Consider the following 18,590-nt stretch of genomic DNA (forward strand, 5'->3'; position numbering starts at 1 on the left):
TCTATCGTCATGTGCATGGCATAAGACTTCTGATCCCCTTAGCTGTGGCTTCTCTTTGTAAATAAGGCAGGCACTTAAAAAGACTTCTAGGATAGGAGTTAAAATTCTTGCCTACTTTTTTTTTTTTAATGAAGTTTGTTTCAAAGTAATTTGCAGTTTTGCTTTTTAGCCTTTCATATGAGAAGACCAGAAAGTGGCTGATGGCCTGATTATTTACTTGAGGGAATGCAGTCTTTCTGGAGGAATCCCTACAACAACCTGCTTCACTCCGTCAAGGTGGCCACAGTCTCTGCACAGCCAAGTTAGCCAAGTGTAACACAGCTGACCTTCGCCATATACACTGCTACAGAAACATCGTATATGAAATGTCTGGTCACTAGTGCCCGAAGCCATAGCTCCTCGTTTCCCAGGTGAGGACACCTTGCTAACTTGCAATGCACAGCATTGCAATGCAGCTTTCTGGAGTTGGAAAACACATAGCTAGCAACTAACACGGTTTCATCTTGAAAGTATGTTTTCAAGGCAGGATCTTAAAAAAAAATAAATTGGCATTTTTGTGAAGTGGGTGCCTGACCTAATTGAGCATAGATCAGAAGTAACACCGGGGCCTTTGTTAGGGAATACCAGAGCCCTGCCATTCTGGACACCATGTTTCTGGTCAGGTTCTGCTGCAGACATCCTTTGGCAATTGCTTGAAACTAGACATCTGGGTCATACGGGGGAGGATTAATTCCTTGCACCTTTAGAAAGACTTTTGAACTAGCTTGGAGGCCTAAGATATAAACATACTGTCATCTAACTTGCTCTTGCCTTCACTGCCAAAAACAAGTCTAATTTTTGAAGAATGCCAGCTTTGTAAATACTCTGCTATTCTCAGCTCTCAAAAGAGGAACTGTGTCATTTTTTTGTGATGTAGCACTACTTTTTCACACAGCCAGCAATGACACAAGACTAGAGAAATTGGATGCTGTGCTGTTTCAAAAACTAGCTGCTTTGAAGTCTAGTAATCTTAAAGTGCTTATTCAGCGTGATCTGAATAAAAAATATTCCAGTATTAGATTTGGCTTTGAAAATCTGATAGCATGATAAATCTGTTGCTGTCGCACTAAGACTGTTAATGCACCAGCTACTTTGAAGAAGACACTTTCTCTCCTGCCCCTGCTCCAGGAATTCATACTTGAGTAGGTGAAACAAGTATCTCCAATACCCATGAGCGTTAGGAAGATCCAAGGGGTTCCTTTCTAAACTGCAATGTAGGACAAAATGCATTACGTTCACAGTGTGTGATTGTTTGAACACAGAAGTCAATGAAACCTTTCCTATTCTCAACAAAAACAAGTTTCAAACTTTTTAATTCCTACTGACAAGAGTGGCAGCAGAACTGGCCTGATAGATATGTATGGAGTAAATCCCGTACACTTTCTTTGCCAGTGGAAGTGATCAACTGCAAAGTGATTTAGCTGTAATGAAAGCGTGAAGGACAGTATCAGGCTCCTTTGAGTTACAGGGAGAGAAGTTTTCTGCAGACAAATCCAAGGGGGAAAAAGACCTGTTCCTCAAAAATAATAGATTCTGAATTCTTCTTCAATCTTTTAAGAAGTCATCTCTTCATTCTCAGAGCAAATATAGCATTTTTCAAGCCAAAAAATTGTTCCAAACAAGCGTGATAAATGCAAGAACAGGGTGTTTTAATAGACTGCAACCTTAATCACAGAAGAAAAAAATACCTCTCCATAAGAAAGGAGCTTGTGAGTGAATAGAGTTAACACAGGTACATGAATTCTATGTGTGTCTTCAGTTATGGCTTGAAAGTATCAGTCTTTAGTAGCAATAAAAGACAAGATCTGAAAACTGTTCAGTGTGTTCACTGGCCTAGTGTAACTGATTTCTACCCTCCACCCCTCCCTCTAAGTTTTGAACTGAAAATGTGAAATCATGCTTTTCAATAAGGTACCATTTCACTGAATGAGAATGAAGGAATAGCCTCTTAGGAAGACCTCCTACAGGTTAGCCTCCTTGGCTGGGTCTTCTCTGATGGCATCCTTTTCTTCCAAGGTCGTATGCTTTAAATGTGCCTTTTTTGAGGACGAAGGTGGAATTAAGATAGCCTATGTAGTGCATGGGAAGACAATGACTTTGGTTAATCCTCAATCGCACATCAGATTCTAGATGAATGATTCCAGCTTGACCTGTTCCTAAAGCTTCAGTTATGGCTTTAAAAATTGGCCTGGTCCTATGGAAGAAAGACCACCATGTATTAAAGCATTAGTTAAAATTAAAAAGGTGAACATATAACAGTGCACAATAAACGCAGGCTGCTGTTGGAGGGTGTGGATTTTTCTGCTACTTTCAGACCCCGATGCCCATAGTTGCTGATTAGAGGAGACGAAGGTCCTTCTGGAAGAGGCTGGTTGCTGATGGACGGCTTCAGTGCCTGAGGGTGCTGGATGCCCTGAAGTAGGAAAGGAACTTGTAGCAGAGGCTCACCACAAAGTACCAGATGTTTCGAGCCATCTGCGACCTTGCAATGAAGATGCGCCAGATGATCACAAGCAGGGTGGTGTTGAATGCGTATCGGATGTTCCTCAGCCTGAGAAAGAGAAAGAGGCATCTTACGCAGGAAGACAAAACCAACAAAAGCTTAGCAGCTTGCTTCATTTGCTACCGGTAATTTTGTAAGAAATCTTGTTTACAGGCGGCCCTTGGGCTTTTTGCCATTCCTGTTTTGGTGAAGACACTGTGTAAGATGTCCCTATCATCTTACCAAGGACTGTGTTAAAGTTATGGTATAGTGAATAGTTAATGGGATAGGTGGAATATCTGTATTGCAAGTGTCTCTTGTTCCATGTACTTTTAATTTCAGACCAGAATAGACACTGAAGTCATACTGGGAGTTGGTTTCTTCATGATACTCTAGGTCCCATACTTTCTGCTTTGATTTAGTATATTGGCTATTTTTTACTTGCTAGGATTGGTGTCAAGCTGGAAGACCTTTGCAGGAGCTGATGAATAAGGTTCTCCTCTTTGGTTGAAACTTTGCCTTTAATGTTGGGAAATTACTCAATAATCATAAATGGTCTTCACTTTTGCAGTACTGCGGCACTGGCGTTTTGGGTTTGTGTTTTTTTTTTTTTTTCCCCCACATCATATATTTAAATGGGATTATTGGGTCTTTAAGATGCTAATAATCTTGTCCTCTTTCTGTCAAGCAAAAGTTTCTGCGGTTCTCTAATTCTCACTTTCCCAGTGTCTGATGAAGGGGAAAAAAGCTTCATACCTAACATGCCCAAGACTGGTTTAATTTTTGTAAGAGTCTTTTTTTTTTTTTGGTTGGTTAGTCTTTGTAAACTTTATCACTACAGTATACCACACTGCCTATTTGGACTACAAGGCAGTTACTGGCGTGTTAGAGAAGTTCTTATAAATCCTTTAAAAATGACCATTGAACGAAGAACTTGTTTAGGATTCCTTGCTCTGGCAACAGGCTATTCTGTGCTTTTAGCATTTACAGTGCACAAGAATGGTTTTCTTAAAGGAAACAACCAAGCTCTTACTCCAAGAGCGCTGCTCCTTCTCATTTTGCCTGCACTTCTCAGTAAAAGGGCTGGAGAAGACAGGACGAGCACAATCTTTACCTGAATAGAAGGACAATCTCAAATTCCTCATTCAGACTCTCTTAAACTGTCACCAGGGATTGCGTGCATAAGCTCTCCAGCAATTTTGGAGAATTTTTGCCCACTCGCCGCAAGGAATTAGAAACTTCAACTCTAAAATGAAATTTTAAATCATACAAACGCTTCAAGTTTTTATGCAATGTCTTTGAATTGCTAAAAACTTCTAGGCACTTCACAAAATCTAAATCTGACCCTTATTTTTCTGTTGTAATTCTGAATGATGAGAAACTTCTGCATTCATGTATTCCTCTTACGCATTGTAACTTCATTATTTGGTCATCCGCTGGGAAGGCATAATATCTAGCCCCTGATCGTTAGTGTCATCAAAAGTCCTCTTTTTCTTACAGGATGGAAAAATGAAATACTGACAACCCTCTGCCTTAAGAAATAAGCTATGCTATGTTTATTTCTGTATTATTCAACAACAATTATTGTAGTGTAAAGAGAATAGTTTTCCTCAAAAGCCATTCAAGGTAGCCAAGAGCTCTTGTCCTTGCCACTGAATATGACTTACTTTCTTAAGTGCTGCTTTGCTGCTGGAATGCCAGCCATGTCCTCGTTTAGCAAGTACTTCTTAGCACCTATGCAGTAGCTTTCAAAGTATTCTGACCAGTGTAGCTGACGAACATCAAAGTTGTATACCTGGGATTTAAAGACAAAGAACAGGAGTTAAATGCCAAAATTCAAAATAAAGTTCACTTTAAGCATCAATTCTTAATTGACCTCCGTTTCTGACGAGGCCCTTTCAGTTAAGTTCTTAAAAGCCACCAAGTTTCTAAGAAGACAAGAGCACTATATTTCACAGCTGTCGATTAATGTCTTACCCAGCTGGGAATTTGGGCAAAGCAAGCAGAAGTGTAGTGCTACCTGGCAGAAAAAAAAAAGATATGTTTGTCTTTCAGGTGGTCACTTGTGCATAAATATGTGTATTTGTACACACACATGTATATTATATATATACACCCCCAGAAAATAATGAAAAAAAAAAAAAGGCATTCCAATCAGGTAAACAGATTGATCTGAAAACTTTCATGCAGTTTTTAGTGTGTCACTAGAATTACGTATAAACAAATGAATTGGACACTGAATCAAGAAGTGCTTCTGCATCAGTACTAACTATGTGTTGTGCTGCATTCTCTCTCAGCAGCTAGATTGACAGAAGTCCAAGAAATGGGTTACTCTCTTGTTTGGCATCAAAAAATCTCATCATAGAGCTAATAAGCCCAGTTAACTTCAAATGCTTATACTTTGGAAAAATTGTTTGCAGGCTCTCAGGCAGATATCTGTCTATTAAAGCAAAGAAAGGATTTGTGAAGAGAAAGAGGAATTATTTTTTTTAAACAAATGAGTGAAGTGAATGGTATTTCCTATTTACAGGGTCTTACAAGAGAAGATACTCAGAAAAATACCTTCCTTTCACCCCCCATGCCAATCCAGGCCGTTTGCTTTGGTGCAAGAGCTTTGGTATCAGACCACTAGTAACTTGAGCAGAGAGGGGTTGGCTAACTATGCCAAATACAGGAGGTTAGCTGCTGTGCAGATCCCGGGTGCCTGTTAGATATGTATGGAGATCTGTGCTGCCCATAAACTATCTAGCTTGAATCCTGCTTACAATGCAGCAGTGGCAACACGGGATGCGGTGCATCTCACAAAGCTCTCATAAGCAGCTTGGTAAGATTAAAACATTAATAATTATAAACATTAATGTTTATAAATATGTAAAGGGTGACTGCCATGAGGATGGAGCCAGGCTTTTCTCACTGGTAGCCAATGATAGGACAAGGGGAAATGGATATAAGCTGGAACATAGGAGGTTCTGCTTAAACATGAGGAAGAACTTCTTCCCAGTAAGGGTAAAAGAACACTGGAACAGGCTGCCCAGAGAGGCTATGGAGTCTCCTTCTCTGGAGATGTTCAAAACCCGCCTGGACGCGTTCTTGTGAGATCTGATCTAGGTGGTCCTGCTCCGGCAGAGGAATTGGACTAGATGATCCTTTGAGGTCCCTTCCAATCCCTAACAATCTGTGATTCTGTGAAAACACTTGCACTGAAGTCCTTGACGCTCCCTTTTTTTTCCCCTATCTTTCTCATAAGTAGCTCTTGTCATGGCGTTTAGGTTCCCTCTACATCTGCTGTAGTCACAGCAGTGCCACTGCCATTAGAATTTGCTGCATGCACTCCCCCTCTGCAGACTAGGGAAGAAGATTCTTGACTACTACTGGATGTCTGCAAGAATTTAATGATGTGACTGAGACCAGTTTGATGTGCATGCCCAAGTATCTCCTTGCAAGGAGATGCTAACCAAAGGTGCCTTCAAGCTTACAACAAATCTACTCTTTGTATTCCTTCGGTTACAATCTCATTCTTAAGGAGTAGTATTTCAAACCTATAAAGACTACAACAGAGCTTGACATCCTGCAAAGTAATTGCTCTCTGGGGACTTGAATCAAACAGGAACTTTCTTCATGTTGTTCATGATGTGTTAACTAATTTTCCTTGTGCAGTGCCCATTAAAACTAACATAAATGAAAATGTCAAAATCTCTCAAATAATTCCCATCTAGATTACTGACCAAAAGCTATAGACTGTCAGAACAGAGGAGGCAGAAAGTGATGTTGTAAAGGAGCTTCTTAGCCTTCCAAAAGCAAGACACTTAGAAAATCAGGATGAGAGGATATTGGGAATGCTACAGAGTTTTTCAGTGATTAATTAACTACAATGAATCTCCCCACAGCCCGTATCTTTGCATTACCATTGATACTGTCTTTCTGGTGCCCCTGTACAGCACATTGGTTAACATGGTCATATCACCCCGTGAAAGGGAATGCCTGAAATTCTCAGGATCCAGAGCGGTGATGTGAAAACTAGAATTGACCTTTGCTTCTTGGAAATAGAACTATCATGTGTCTGTTCCAAAAAAGGAATGTCCTTAGCTTTCCTATGCACTGGATATTCCAGTCTGTGTAGCCAACCACATGGGAGGTAGTAAAGTGGCCACTTTTACACAGGATGCCTTTAACTCCTCCAACTTGAAGTGCTGAGTACAGTTGGGTCACTGAGGATATAAAGTTATGTTCCCTTTGTCCATTTGGTCTGTGGAAACAAATCTGGATTGTTTACAGGCCAAATAGAAACCCGAGAGCAAAAGGTAGAGAGCTGCCATGTTAATGGGAAAGACTGCAGTGATTGACCTGTCTCAGAAGAAAGAGCAATACACCTCAGGAGAAAACATTCTCCTATAATAAAGAGAAGGCTCCTGATAACTTATTTAATAAAAGAAGGAGGAAATAAATTATTTCAAGTTAAAAGTCAATTCCTGTCACCTAGGGCAGATGTCATTCGAAAGCTCAAGAACACAAGAACCCTTTACTTCTCTTCCATGTGGGTGGAGATGAAACTGAAACAAGGAGTCCACGGTCGATCAAGAGGGATTTCAGGACCCTGGGACAGCTGGTAAGAGGATCTGGGGCACAGATAATCTTTTCGTCCATCCTTCCAGTTGAGAGCAATGACACTGGAAGAAGCAAGTCCATTCAGTCGATTAATAAGTGGCTCCGTGGCTGGTGTCATCGCCACAATTTTGGCTTTTTTGATAATGGCATGGGACACATGGCACCAGGCCTACTGGCACCAGATAGGACTTGTCTTTCTCAGAGGGGAATGAAGGTCTTAGCGCAACGGCTAGCAGGGCTCATTGACAGGGCTTTAAATTAGATTCGAAGGGGGAGGGGGCTAATATCAAGAATGATAAAGATATGCTGGAAGCACCTGAAGAACAGAAGAAAGGAATTCCAGCCGCTCCAGCCAGGAAGTCAGATTCATCTGGGGCCCAACTTAAATGCCTTTATGCCAATGCGCGCAGCATGGGGAACAAGCAAGAGGAGTTAGAAGTGTGCGCGCCTGTTGGGATATGATCTTATTGGAATCACGGAGACGTCGTGGGATGAATCCTATGACTGGAGTGTCAGAATAGAAGGGTACAGGCTCTTTAGGAAGGATAGCAAGGGAGAAGAGGAGGAGGAGTTGCCGTCTATGTCAAAGACCAGCTGGAGTGCATGGAGCTGCACCTGGGGACAGATGAGGTCCCAACTGAGAGCTTATGGGTTAGGATTAAAGGGAGAGCAGGGACAGGGGACATAGTAGTAGGGGTCTGCTACAGACCACCTGACCAGGAGGACTATCCGTCATATTTCAGAAGTTGTGGCAATCTGGTGAAGCTCCCAGTGACTGGAAAAGGGGAAACATAGCCCCCATCTTTAAAAAAGGAAAAAAAGAAGACCCAGGGAACTACAGGCCAGTCAGTCTCACCTCTGTGCCCACCAAGATCATGGAGCAGATACTCCTGACGACTATGCTAAGGCCCATAGAAAATAAGGAGGTGATTGGTGACAGCCAACATGGCTTCACTAAGGGCAAATCCTGCCTGACAAATTTGGTGACCTTCTATGATGAGGTTACAGCATTGATGGATAGGGGAGGAGCAACTGACATCGTCTACCCGGACTTATCCAAAGCATTCGATACTGTCCCACAAGACATCCTTGTCTCCAAACTGGAAAGACATGGTTTTGATGGATGGACCACTCAGTGGATAAGGAATTGGCTGGATGGTCGCACTCAAAGAGTTGTGGTCAACGGTTCAATGTCCAAGTGGAGGCCAGTGACGAGTGGTGTTCCTCAGGGGTCAGTACTGGGGCCAGTGCTATTTAACATCTTTGCTGGTGACATGGACAGTGGGATCAAGTGCACCCTCAGCAAGTTTGCAGATGACACCAAGTTGTGTGGTGTTGTGGACACGCTGGAGGGAAGGGACATCCAGAGGGACTTTGACAGGCTGGAGAGGTGGGCCTCTGTAGTGATAGGACAAGGGGCAATGGGTTTAAACTGAGAGAGGGTAGATTTAGATTAGATATAAGGAAGAAATTTTTCACTCAGAGGGTGGTGAGGCAGTGGAACAGGTTGCCCAGAGAAGTTGTAGATGCCTCATTCCTGGAAGTGTTCAAGGCCAGGTTGGATGAGGCTTTGGACAACCTGGTGTAGTGGAGGGTTTCCCTGCCCATGGCGGCGGTGTTGGAACTAGATGACCTTTGAGGTCCCTTCCAACTCTAACCATTCTATGATTCTATGATAAGAAAAATAATTGCTTGCAGATGAAAAGAACTGGAGATTAGCAATCCATATCCATGACATACTTACCTTTTTGTCCTCTGTGTTAAGATGACTCATTAACATATTCATATTATCTGAAGACCAACTCCAGGACTGGGTGGAGAAATACTCCAGGAGTGTCATAGACTTGTGCAGTCGATTGATAATCTTCATCATTCTGAAAGAGAGGAGGTGCATCAGAGGTGGATAGGATGTCTGACGTTATGCAAAAGCTGGTAGTTTCCTCTGTAGGTGTTTTCACCACTCCAGATGAATAAGCATTGCAATTCCTGATGAGTGTTCCACTGGTGCTCACCAGGCTGAGAACTTGCTCAGCAAGTCTAACTGCTCCAGCTGAGTCTTGAGCCTACAGCTACCCAGCTTTTATTGTTGTCTAGAACATGGGTGCAAACATACATTTCCCAGGGCAGGACTGATGCTTAACTTACTGGCCAGAACTAAACTACGGTTGGAGGCCATATCTACATCATGTACCACGTGTGAGGTGAAGAGCCCATCTGAACCAGTATGAACATTGCAGATTCTGAAGGTATATTGCTTGCATCCCAAGGAGGATACTTTTTTCTTTCTACCACACAAATTCTCTTCTGTTCTCAAGCTTGAATGGGCTCCCAAGGCAAGGCTCTGATTTTTGGATTTAGCTCCAGTACAGAAGTGACTGCATCTGCAGCATGGACAAGCTCTAAAGTGAATTGCTCAACTTCAGTTTTCAGATAATGGTGTGATTTTCATGTCTTTGGACTTCCTTGACTCTCTCTAACAAAAAAATAAAAAAATTTGTTTTTCTTCAAGGCTATTCCTCTCTCTGTATAATACAGTGGCAGTTTGGAGGGTTATTTTTGTGTCATTCCTCATTCAGGGAGGGTCTGATAGCATGCACTCATGGTGGATGACCTTGAAAATCATCCAGTCCATAGGCTTTTTTTTTTTTGTGTGTGTGCGTATGTGTAACTGTCTGAATGTCTTCCTGGCGCATGAATGTCCTGGTAAAGATGAAAGGTGCTTCAGGGGCACTGCTGCTAAACAGAGGCTTTGGAAATGAAGGTTCAGATCTCTCATGTGTTTTGGCCTTTTTTTATTATTCATTTTTTATATAAAAGGGGATGACAGTAACGCTGTCCTACCTCGCAGGATTATTTTACAGTCATCCCAACGGTCATGAGCACAAAAGGCCTCTGGGAGGCAGTTGTTTTAAAGTGTGATGTACAGTACCCGTCAAATTTGAGAGAACACTACGTTCTCCCGGACTGGATAAGGGCAAGAGAAAGCATTAAAAGGCTGATTTCTGTGGAAAACAGAGCTGTTTTCATGAGAAGTTTTGAGCTGCCCAGAGGGTAACAGAGTCTCCGTGACAAATAAAAGGCGGCAGCCTGGGGAAGAATGGTGCCAGGCTGGCCTCTCTCCGTGCAGATGCGACTGCCGTGATGATAGGCACTAAGCGCAGCAGAAAAAGACACAATGAGTGCAGCAGTTGAGAGGAGGACTGCGCAGCTTACCCAAAGCGAATTGAAAGAGCGCTAAAACCTTACACGGGCACTCCGACTCGGAATTAAAGTGGCTTTCAGTTTAGAAGCAAAGCACACCATCAGATTAAGGGAACCTTCATTCCGCATAATTATGTGCGCATTCATCGAATGCAGTTTATCTAAACTACTTTAAAATGACTTCAGATTAATCTTCCTGATTGTGCCTGTGTAGGCAACTACTACGGGGCAAAGTTCTGTGACTATTTTAATACATTTAGGAACTTAGGAAGCAAACTACATGGCTAGATTGCAAAGATCTGAAGTTGCCCCTCAAACTGGCTCCTTGAAAGCCATCAATATCTTTAGAGTGCTTAGAGCTAATGGAATCCATCAGAAAAAAAAACCACAAGAGAATCAACTGTGTGTCCCTACTTATGTTTCGAAAATAGGCTAAGCGTGTGGTCTCCTGTCAATGTGGGCAGAATAAGCTCTGACAGTAGATCTACCCAAAATGACGTATCTGAGTGGCTAAAAGTAAGGCCCAAAAAGAGAAATGAAGCATCTAAAGAGATATGTATGAAAACTGTGTTTCATGCTAACTGATTGAGCTAAAACGTTGCGACCACATTCAAATTATTTACTAATTTGGATGAAGGAAAGGTCCACTGAAAGAACAGCAACCAAGTAGAAGCATGCTTTTCTGCAGCCTCTGAGAGACTATAGCAAAGATTTCTTACAGAAAATCTCATTCTCCACTGTGGAGGAACTGAGAGGAAGAAAATAAAATATTGGCTGTCACCGATAGCCTTATTGGTTACACTTCAGAAATGCATCTTGTCTTCTAGAAAACTGCTTACAGCAATGATTTCTTTATTTGCTCCCATACTGAGCCTTGCATGAGCAGATTCTCAGGTGCGACAGACAGCCCCAAGAGACTACTAAGAATATAAATCACGTTATTTTCTAAGTCATGGATGGATGTGCAGCAATAACAGTAAGCCATTTAGGAGAGTTTTGCTAGACATCTGGCAATTTATGTGAAATGAACTAACACTTAAAGTAAGCTTCTCAGAAGAAGCAGTATATGAAAGTCTAAAGCTGGAGGAGATGACTCTTGTACCTACCCTTTGGTAGGTGGGGTACTGTGTGATAACTACTGAAGGAACTACAGCTGAGTTCCCCTGCAAGTACCCTGCAATTCAAATTAGTGAAGGGCATAGGCTGGTCCTGAATAACCAGTAGATTTGTGAAACGATAAGCAGCTCCCAGTTAACCTGTTCCATACGATAACCCATCACCTTATGATGAGTTGAGTATGGATACGGTAGGGAACTGAAGCCTGATTCTTGATTGTGGCAAAGAAATTTCTCCTTTCTGCTTGCAAATCCGGCATAGGGTCATGGAGACAATTGAGAGTCACGGAGACAATTCAAGAAACCGCCATGAAGATGGCTTGTACTTCAATAGATGGGAGCGACAAGTGGGAACACAGTTAAGCCTAGGTGCTCTGTTTGAAGCAGAGGGAAAAATTAAGGGAAACATTAAAGCAGCTTCAGTGACACCTTCAACTTTTTAAATTTGAATGTGGTTTACTGCCCTTGGAGCACAAAGGACTGATATTTAGGTAGCTGTGAAAAAAAAGAAAGAATGAGCTGCTATGATGCTTTCTACCACATTGCAGCAGTACCTGGATGAGCTTAAGTAGTATGTAAAAAGAAAAGGGCAATTATATTTAAAAAAAAAAAATCAACCCCAAACAAAAACCAAACAACTTAGTGAACTCACAAAGTCATTGCTACGCTGTGTTTGCTCAGGTCACAAATCTGAAAGTTCAGATGAAGCTTTCTCAGCATGAGCTCACACTGAGCTCTATTTGAAATTTAACTACAGTATTGTGGCCAATGTCCATTGGCTACTGTGATAGTTTGATGTGTGGGGGGGTGTTCTGGTGGCAGGGGAGGGGATTTGCTCCCTGTGCCACCAGATCTGAGTCCCATCCCCCCCGGGGGAGGTTGAGCCAAGGCGGCGCCTCTGCGAATTGCCCTATTTAAGTTGGGACAAAGGGGCGGGAAAGGGGCTTTTTGCTCAGGAGCGAGGAGAGAGCAGGAGGGCGCTGCCCTCGCTCCCGGCTCCCGGCCGAGCGGCCGCTCGGGCCCGGGCCGGCGCCATGTGCTCAAGATGGCGCCGGGGGAGCCGCATGGGGGACTCGGTAAGCGCCCCACTCCCGGGGTGCCCACCGGGCCGAGCTTCCCCAGAGAGGATTAATATCTAAGAGAAGACAACCACAACGACCGGGTCAGCAAAGATGGAGCAGGAGGAGGTGTACTGGAGCTGAGGCTTCCCTTGCAAATCGGTGTGAGATGGCAGGCGGCCCCCCTGCAGCCAGGGTGTACTCGGCGGAGCAGCGACCCACTCGTGGCCTGTGGAGAAACCCACGTCGGGAAGGAGATGCCTGAGCCCAGGAGAGGTCGTGGAGCAGGGGATGCGCGACCAGGTACTGTTGATAATGGGGCATGGAATGCACGACGAGGTCGTGGAGGCATCTGGAGACCGTGGGACGACCCACGCCGACGCGAGTGGCAGCAGCTCCCTAAGAGGCCGAGACTGGTAAAGCCCGAACTGGTGCGATCCATGGGGAAGGATTGCAATCCTGCGGGCAGGACTTACTTTGGAAAAGTTTGGGGACTTTTTCTTTGTGAGTAGGGGATCCACCGAAGCAAGGGAAAAATGGTGTAAAGACTCCTCCTCCTTTAAGAAAGGAGCGGCAGTGAACAACATGGATGAACTGACCTGTACTTCCCCATTCCCTGTCTCCCTGCGCCGCTGGGGGGAAGACAGAGCCAGGAACGAAAGGAAAATAGGGGGTGGGGAGGTGTTGTTTTAAGATCGGCCCTTGTTTTCTCTTTCTCCTCTCAAGTAACCGGTTTCGTTCCCTTTTGTCTTTTGTTTAGTAACTGTTAATAAATTGTTTTGTTTTATTAAGAAAGCCTGAGTGATGTTTTGCCCGAGACCATGTTTGGTGGGTGCTCCCTTTCGGTTCTTGTCTCGACCCTCAGTCCAAAAAAAAAAAACCACGACAGCTACCTATGCCAATCAATTTTGTAAATTGACAGAAATGTCAATTGTAACAGCAACGCCAAGATCTTACTGCTGCCTGTTTCAACAGAGTTTGGAGATTCCAGCCTATTCTTGCTCATATTCAGTTTATTTCTATTTCTAGGGTAATTCTTGCCTCCTGTATACATGGAAGTCTTTTTATGGACCAATTGTCCTCCCTAGTAGAACATCTGAGAGAAATCAGAGCAATCATCAGCCAAGGGTCTCCCTTCAAACAGCTGAAGCCAGCTTTCTAACAAGCAGAGGAGCACAGAGCAGCTGCCATGGAGCACAGTGCTGGCATGCTGCTCTTGTGCTGGACAATAAATTCTCCTCCGTGGTGGCAGGGAGTAAAGGAGGACGTTGGCTGAGTTATTTTATTTACACCAGGATTCCTTCCACATAGGACACGTGTGCTTGTGTTCCTCCTAGCCATGACACTGCCAAGGCTCAAATACCAATTGTAATGGTAAACTGTCCTCGTAAATACAGTTCAGAATTTATTCATACTCAGAAGCAACTGGATCCTAGATTTCAGGGTTCTGGGCCGGTGCTGGCAACTGCTAATTATGTATCTGGTTTATGGGAAAAAAAATATTTAGAATGTTCTAAACCTTGCCGGTCAAGTCCTTACACAAGCTTGAGTCTTTAGTCATGACAGATAGAGGCAATCACATCAGAAGCTGCAATGGTGGAAATCTTGCTATACAGAGGACAGCTTAACTAGTAGTCCTCTCCTGCTGTCTTGGGGACCTCTGAAGCTTGTAAGGTGGAATTTAAAACATGTGCCGTCCCCACGTACTAGAAACGGTGGGAACCCTAGGCTATGCTTAGCTATGGTGTGCAGTTCCTTTTCTTTTTGAGCAATCTCCTCAAGACAAGGGGATGGGAGGAAGACCAGGGACTCCAGGCTGAGGCACCCAGTTCTCAGAACTTTAAGTCAGAGATCTGCTCTCCATAACAGTGGCAAGCATCCAAAAGGCTGAGGTGTGCGGTTTCTTACCTGGGCTTCCTCCCCGTGAGCCTCATGTACAGGTCGTAGAGTATGGCTGGTGCCTTGTGACTGACAGTTACCCAGTACTGGTTTATCAAGTAGCTGGATGTCATGTGAACATTGGGTGTTCGGAATGCTTGCTCCAGTGGGTTCCTTTTGAACGTGGACACGACGCACTGCTCTGTAAGGGAACAGGCATTTTACTTAAAATCAGGCACTGAATTTCAGTTGAGTCAGGCACAACCATACCAACATGCTACAGTAAAGCCCAAGTTACGGGGCTTAAACACGTTGAACCTACAGTTTCATGAAATATGTCACTGGGGGTTGGACAGGATCATCTCATGGTCTCTTCTGGCATTAAAATTGATGACTCCATCTATTGCTTATTTGAAACACGATCTGACTCTAGACTTAATAGCGGCAGACAAACTTCCTTATCAAAACTTCAAAATGTAACGGAGGAAAAGCAGGCGGTTGTAGCCTGAAACACTTCAAATGAAGGAACTGCAGTTCTGCTTTCACCTGCAGTACATGAATAAAATGTACTAGAATAAAACAAAAATGATGTTTCTAATTTCTAATCAAATTTTCAAAAGGGCTGATGTCAATATTCATCTGAGTGAGGGACAGGTTGCCTGCACACATAGGGTGCTGCTTCTAGAAAGTCTTCATTATATCCGTTCAAACCACATCTGACCTGCAACACCGAATACCTCACCCAGTTTTCAGCGGAGCTCTGGACGCACTAGAGCAGCGAATTGTCTTGCGTTCTTAACTTGAAAATTAATGATAGGGTGGTAATTTTTCATTCCCTTTGTATGTTAGGGCACAAAATACATTGGGCCTGATTCTGAGCTCTTGCAATGGCACAGTGCCACAGAAGTGGCATCCAGATGTGCATATCTGGGGCATTTGCATATTGCAGAGGCTTAATAGAACTGCAGTAGTTGAATGTAAGACTCTCATCCTAGGGACTGATAAACAGATGGTGCTCCTATTCCTGAGTACCAGTGAGCTCTACAAAGAATATGTGGGCTTTTTTTACTTTTTTAAAAATGAATTTGAGAGTTATGACATCAATCTGTGCTCATATTATAGTTTACTCTCTAAGCTTATGTTACAAATAGAAAATCAGATGAGAATTTGCAAGTCACAAGAAACATCCAGATCATCCTTAGATAAGCAGATTCCAATCATATTATTCAGATAGTCCTCTCGTGTATCTGTGGTCGGCTCATTACTGCACTTCAAGTAGTAATTTTTGCTGTACTTGTTCTAAGTAACAGCAACTAGAGGAGGCTGGTTAGCCCCTTAGTGGCTAAGTTTAGACTTTTAAAATAGTACTATTTAATTTTAGTGCAAGTTCATTGTTAATTTTTGTGTCCCGTACGTCACAACTTTAATGGCTGAAGACCAGTTCTCCTGAAACTCATCTTGCATCTGAATAGCTAGAACTGACTGCTATCCCTTCTGTTTCACATAGTCACACTGCAAAGATGTGGTTGTCTTGTGGTCATCTCGGGGGCTGTGATATGGAAATCTTATCCTTTGCAGCATGTTCTCTCAAAATGGCGAGGATTAGCAGAAAACTCCTATTTAACCTTTCCCATGTGGTTGTGCCTGGCAGGGAGGGCTCAATGGAGCGGTTTTACTGAAGATTTGGAAAGGTGTTTACTCCTGGCAGGGGAGTGGTGATAAGCAGTTTGCAATGGGCTACTGGGAAGGAGGCCACTGTCCTGGCACAGCTCTTGGAAGAGCTGGTGTCTGTCTAAGCAGTGCGTGAGGAGTTTCTTTCCTCTTTGTTAGCAGCATGGTCATTTACTACGATTATACCGTGACAAAGCCCCAGCTGGCTTAAACATAGAGAGATCCACTCCCAGTTTGGAGAGGGCTGTATATCTGCGCTCATTCAAGTAGCTCATGGATCAGGATGAGCCACCCCATGAACTCTGCTGCTTCTGCCTGTAAGGAAGTTTCTCCAAGAGACACTTCAAGTTTACTTACAAGCTCTCATCTGCTTATCATTATTTAAGTTTATTTAGTTTCATTTGGTGTCTTCATTTCCTAATGGAAACCTATCAGTTTAACTGTGAACCGCTGATATTTTGGAATTGTGACAGTTTTGATATTGGCTGCAGCACATGTTTATGGCTCTGTTTATGATGTTAATATACTGCAAATCTAGTTTTCTGCTGTAAACTGGTTGAGAAGGTTTCCCTTTGGAAATACGTTAAAGACATTACTGTCTTTCTTTTCTCTTTGCATTTTTGGCATCTTTGGTCAGGATAGCAAGAAGGAACTAATTGGTAACCGGAAAATGCAGCCCTTGTCATTTCAGACCGTCAGCCATACACCGAATTCACACACATCAGCAGCACCCTTATAATCTCGGTTACTTAAGTTTTGCAGAGGAAAATGTAGCTGTAGTAAAGCAGCTGCAGTATTATGCTGTGATATTACTTGGTGCGAGAAGCACATATGTCAAGAGCAGATAAGGTATGTGCTGAAAACTCATGAAAAATTCTGAAAGTCAGGAATGAAAGCACTTTTGGTTTATAATGCATATATAAAGGCAGTGAGACCAACGTGAAAGACTTACTGGAAAGAAGTCAGGAAAACACCAGTTTTGCATAACTTGGAACAGTTAACGCTACAAGCGTTTTCTTTACGAACCTCCCTTACCCTGGCTTGCACTGACTCAGCACAATTGCACTATCTCCTGATTTCTGGAAAGCGTTCAACTTTGCAAGCAGAGCAAGTCTCTCAGAATTCATTTTGGAGAGAGAGAGAAAGAGAGAGAAAGAGAAAGAATCAGACAGACAGACGTGTCAGGCAGGCAGAGAACCCCAAACCAGAAACACATCACCTCTAGGAGCTACTGAAATGACTTTGTGGGTGGGTGGTCTTTCCCCTCTGACCACAGCACAAAAACGCAGCAGCAAATTCTTCAACTCAAAAGGCAGATTTAGCAGGGGGAGAATTTGACACCAGCCTTGCCTAGGTAGACTGTCACGGGTAAATTGAAATTAAGTTTTCCCACGCTGAACGCTATTTTAAAGCCTGCTTTAAGGTTTAGTTTTGAGCAGAAATTGCAAAATGTACTTCCCAAAGTCAGACTAGCAAGACTTAGATTGCAGCAAAGCACAATACACTTCTTCAGATTTTAATATTCAGGTGTCTGACCGCATTTTTGTAATAGCAGGGAAAATAACAGCAGTAATGGAATAAAGAAAAAATCCCAAGGCATAGCCTTATTTGGAAAAGAAATCAGTAAGATTCCTTTTAACACTAGAGGTTTGTCTGTATCTGGAGATCTGTACAATAAACTGGCTTGCAATGGATGTTTAAGCATAAGCTCTTAAATAGACTTGTATATTTTTCAAATAATTCTCTTCTAGAACCCTTTCTCCTCCCTCCCTCCAAGCTCATCATCCTTTGTACTCAAAATGTCCCCATTTCAGTCACTTCTGTTCCCTATCCAGGGCATCCTCAGCCCACTCCAGTCTCAATTTCTCTATTTGATCTTTCTCTCTTTTCCTCCTCTCCCACCGAAAAATCCCTCCTCTGCTGTGTTCGCCTGTCATTCCTACAGCTGGTCCTGGTGTGAGTTTCCCTAACCAGGTAGTTGAGGTCCTCCCCTCTGCAGACCCCATGTTTGATTTGCCCTAGAATGCTCAGTCGCACCACAGATGACTCCCATTCTCCACCCTTGTTTCTCAGCAGTTTCCAGTCTCGCTCTCACAACCCTCCACCTCAATGACTGGTGCCAGACCCTGTGCCACTCCAGCCTCCCCAGACTCCTTGAAACAGACTCTCTTTCCCTCTGCTGATCCCGTGTCTTCTGTATGTTTGCATCAAACAGCTTCTTTCATGCTGGGGAAAAATTCTGAAAAAGCCAAAAAACCACTGGAGGTAGAGACCTGGCCTCAACAATTTCAACCTGAAAGGTTAGCAGAGCTAAACACAGCTGGAAACAGGCTTTTGGAAGGAGAGGGTGACAACTCGAGTAGCAGATGTTGTCCCATGTGCAAAGGAGGGAAGTGGTGGGTGAAGTTCAGTCCTTCTGTGCCGGGGCTGGACTACTCAGTGGTAGCTCTTATTTTAGAGGGATCGTGGCTCTGAAAGGCTTGTTGAAAGTTCATGCGATGAAACTGGCTGCCTAGAAGCCAAATAATAGTGAGCAGACAG

General features: G+C 43.3%; 1 protein-coding gene across 3 annotated transcripts in view; it reads right to left on the bottom strand.

Annotated features, from left to right (window-relative positions):
* Positions 1-1,677: 1,677 nt before the first annotated feature.
* The window catches only part of FAR2 (fatty acyl-CoA reductase 2), a 151,982-nt gene continuing 135,069 nt past the window's right edge, over positions 1,678-18,590 (bottom strand). For all 3 annotated transcript variants that reach the window (XM_086610465.1, XM_086610467.1, XM_086610466.1), the window contains exons 9-12: positions 14,409-14,580; positions 8,871-9,000; positions 4,189-4,316; positions 1,678-2,590 (exon numbers count right to left, since the gene is read on the bottom strand). In XM_086610465.1, the coding sequence (XP_086466591.1) occupies positions 2,428-2,590; positions 4,189-4,316; positions 8,871-9,000; positions 14,409-14,580 (593 nt within the window). In that variant the 3' untranslated portion in view covers positions 1,678-2,427. The remainder of the gene's footprint in view (positions 2,591-4,188; positions 4,317-8,870; positions 9,001-14,408; positions 14,581-18,590) is intronic.

This window comes from Tauraco erythrolophus, chromosome 4, assembly GCF_009769465.1.
Source record: "Tauraco erythrolophus isolate bTauEry1 chromosome 4, bTauEry1.pri, whole genome shotgun sequence".
Lineage (NCBI taxonomy): Eukaryota > Metazoa > Chordata > Aves > Musophagiformes > Musophagidae > Tauraco > Tauraco erythrolophus.